Here is a 4,066-nt window from a genome sequence, read left to right as displayed (position 1 = left end):
AATAGCTAATGAAATGAAACTGGCTGCTTATGTGAGAAACACACTTGTTTACAGCATCTTCAGGACAAACCCAGTGGGACGGAGTTGCTCAATTTCCTGGATAAATGTGGGTAAATGATGATGTGTGGCCTCGCATCTCTTCACATGTTTCCTCCGATGTTGAAAAATCACTTCCATATTACGTATATGTCAGGTTTTCTACTTAAAGTTTATAGTTCTTTCATCAGAGATAACTATAAACTTCATGCTTTTTCTCCTAACTTCTCATCACTGTATCAAAAATACACTCCAGTCATTAATTTAAAATTCAAAAATGTTGTACTCTTTCACATTTTTTATTTTGTCATTTAAATGTAAATATAATTCTCACCAAATGTGCCAAAAGTATTCACACTCAAAATGCATTTGGTTATGAACTGGGTTCCAGAATATAGCCTCATGACTGCATATAATAAATATATTTGGATGATTTTAGGCCACATGATTCTTAGTTTCACTTTTAGTGTTTTGATCATGTTTATGACTTAGACTGAACACGAATGACGATCTTGTGACCATTAGGATGTTTCAAATTCCCCAGCAAACATCTCTAATCTTCTGCTTTCTTGTAGCCGCATAAAAGCAACATCGCCAAACATCCTCATCTTCTGCATCTCATTCAGATATTAGAAACATGTCAGCTTGTCTCCTGTGAAAGGGAAAAATGCTTTCTAAGACGATTCCAGATACGAAGTGTGAATATGTTTTTGAGAATAATAAAGAGAAAAATTCGAGCATCTTAGCTGAGATTGTACACTTGAAGTAACCTTTGAGACTTAGGCAAACAGGATATAACAACATCCCTTCAAAGGGTATAAAGAAGCCTTCAGCACACAACTCTGACATTTCATCCTCTGGATTATTCTCACATACGGCACCATACCAAAAAAGACGATACGATGACTGGTAGGTCCATTATCTTTATAATTTTATAATTTACTTAGAAGGAAATCGTTTGATATCTGATTATCAAAAGGTTTTTGATAATTAACAGTTAAAAAGTTAAAACTTTATATATGAGACAATGTATATTTTAGGTGCTGTGACTAATCACCATTTCTTTTCAACTTTTCCTACACAATATGTAATCACCCTTCGCTTTCATTGTTTCATTTTATATAGTCCTGAAGTATCAGAATGAATTTTAAAAGTACAAATATATTCATGATGCTCACTTAATTCAGTTCAGTTCAATTCAAGTTTATTTGTACAGCGCTTTTCACGATACAAATCGTTGCAAAGCAACTTTACAGCAAATTATGTTTCTACAATATTTAGTGGTAGCTTATCAGTGGTGACTGTCAGTTAATGTACATATGGCAGAAATGTACGGAAAAATCAAAACTTAATATGAGCTAATAAATACTGCATGCCTTAAAAGCTCAATTTAAAGTAGTCTAATTATAATTCTTTTAATATTAAAATAGTTTAAGATGTGTCACACTGCGGGAACACTTTTTAAATGCCAACTATGCCCATTTCGTAAATGCAACAAAAATCGTAGTTAAAATACCTAATTATACATTAATATTTATTTATTTGTTTGTTTGTCATGGTGCTTTTCTTGTACCTTTTTTTATTCTTTTCTTTTTTTACATTTTTTATAGTAATAAGAAATAAGAAACTTTTAATTTAATTCATTCTAAAAACAAACAAATAAAAAAGTAGCATGTCAGCATGAATTTTATATATTTATTTTTATTGTCATATGGGCAAGTGCTTTTCTTGTGCCTTTTTTCTTGTTTTTTCCCCCCATAAGTATAAAACAATGAAAAACTAACTTTTATGAATTGTATTCATTCAAGAGCAAACTGATAAAACGTAGCATGTCATGTAGCATGAATATTTATTTATTCATCTGTCTGTCTGTCTCTCATATGGGCAGTGCTTTTCTTGCGTTTTTTGAGTTTTCCTAGATATAAGTAATACAAAACTAACTTTTATTGTGAATTTAAAAAAAGACAAAGAGAAAAGCAAATGATTTGCAAGGGGATTTTTTTAGTGCTGTCAATATATGTATATGTATATTATGCAAACAAAAACTTTTATTTTGGATGCGATTAATCGCGATTAATCGTTTGACAGCACTAGATTTTTGTTGTTGTTTTTTTTTGGGATAACAATTGTATTTGTATACTGTAAACTTCTCAACCCTAAACATCCTATAGTTGAACTACTAAACTACACTACTCGCCAAAAAGTAGTGAAATTATTATTAATAAATGTCTCTGTTTTAACACACATTGCTTTAATAATTTCTATTTGTCATTTTCTAACAGATCCAAACAGCTCTATTGATGACTTCAATGAATTCTACAATGAGTTCATTGTAGAGTTCAACTACACAGATCTCCAGAACTCGACTGATTATGTCCTGAATGAGAAGACGTTGCTTTGCTCCTTCACTATGGCGGATGCCGTCAACATTGCATTCTGCATCTTCTATGTGCTCATCTTTCTGATGGCTGTTCCTGGGAATCTGATCGTAGGCTGGGTCATCGCCTCCAACAGATACTCGCTTTCCGCCTCGGACGTCTACTTATTCAACCTGATGCTGGCCGACACGTTACTGGCTCTGATTCTGCCATTTTCGGCGGTTTCCATAATCCACGGTTGGGTGTTTGGTGATATTGCATGCAAATTGGTTTACATGGTGAAGGAAGTGAACTTCTACACCAGCATTTTGTTCCTGGTGTGCATCAGCGTGGATCGCTACATGGTTATTGTCAGAGCTATGGAGTCCCAGAAGGCTCAGAGAAGATTGTGCAGCGGAGTCGCCTGCGCATTGGTGTGGGTCTTGGGCTTGGTGCTCTCCTTGCCATCACTCTACAACGAGGCATTTTATGAGCCAGCTTCCAAGCAGACCGTGTGTGCAGAACACTTTGAGACGAATCACGCCGACGAATGGCGACTGGCCACGCGTATCATGAGGCATCTGCTTGGGTTCCTCTTCCCTCTGGTGGTCATGTTGATCTGCTACAGCATCACAGTGGAGCGACTCTTGCGTACGCGCGGTTTCCAGAAACAGAGAGCCATGAAGGTCATCATAGCTGTGGTTGTGGCCTTTCTTCTGTGCTGGACCCCCTTCCATGTTTCCACGATGGCTGACACCCTCCTGAGAGCCAAAGTGGTTGAGTTCAGCTGTTTCACACGGACGAATAATTATGTTTCAGGTTTCTAAAACGTTTATGAGTATAATGTTCTTCAGTGGATTGTTCTTTAAGAATTTACATCAGTCTTCAATTTACTCAAGTTTCTGATGATAGAGCTTGGCATAACTAAAATGTATATTCATTGTAAAAATTCCCAAGACATTTTAAGATTTGATCTACATGAATCTTCCAGGTCTAAAACATAAATATGCTTATTCACGTATATCCATGTTTTCAAAAACTAAGAACCCTGGTTCTTCAAAGGGAAGAAAAAAAAAGGTTTCTGAGGGGGTCAATTGAAATAAAATATTTTACAAAAATAAATATATTGTGTTGTGTCTTATTTTATTATTTTAAGTTGTGTTAAGGAGGCCCCTTTTGAACTCTGCACACAACTTGAAATCATTACTAAATCAACAGCTTTACTCTTATCACAAACCATATCGCCCTCTGTAGGTGGGATATCTTTTTAAACACATAAAAACCAGTCAGACTAGAGTGTGTGTAAATGCAGGTTACTTATCAGTTTTGGTGAATTTATTACAGTTAAATTGAATTTTACGATAAAAACACTACTCCACATAGAGGTCAGAATGTCGCTAGGGTTATATTTTGGTGTTAAATAGCCAAAAATCGCTACAGCAACTGCCCTAATTTGTTAACATCCCAACGAAAAAATTTTTCTCTAAAAAGGCAAGTCACAATGATTTATTCCATTACAAAATTGCAATTTTTGTTAATTCCTACCCTGGCGTGATGTGACCAGCGACGTTCCCGGCGACAAGAAATTTAACTGAATGTGAAACTACAGTTATTGAAATGGGATTTGGATTTTGAGCCAATTGGATTTCATTGTGGGCGGGGCTACCAGAATG

General features: G+C 35.4%; 1 protein-coding gene across 1 annotated transcript in view; it reads left to right on the top strand.

Annotated features, from left to right (window-relative positions):
• Positions 1-831: 831 nt before the first annotated feature.
• Positions 832-4,066, top strand: part of LOC107596607 (C-X-C chemokine receptor type 1-like) — a 5,430-nt gene continuing 2,195 nt past the window's right edge. Inside the window, exons 1-2 of the mRNA XM_016287363.1 lie at positions 832-945; positions 2,319-3,174. Coding sequence (XP_016142849.1) covers positions 939-945; positions 2,319-3,174 — 863 coding nt within the window. The 5' untranslated portion in view covers positions 832-938. The remainder of the gene's footprint in view (positions 946-2,318; positions 3,175-4,066) is intronic.

The sequence above is a fragment of the Sinocyclocheilus grahami genome, unplaced genomic scaffold, assembly GCF_001515645.1.
Source record: "Sinocyclocheilus grahami isolate Dianchi unplaced genomic scaffold, SAMN03320097.WGS_v1.1 scaffold221.1, whole genome shotgun sequence".
Classification (NCBI taxonomy): Eukaryota; Metazoa; Chordata; class Actinopteri; order Cypriniformes; family Cyprinidae; genus Sinocyclocheilus; species Sinocyclocheilus grahami.
The sequence above is the reverse complement of the archived record's forward strand: the minus strand, read 5'-3'. Positions and strand labels throughout refer to the sequence as shown.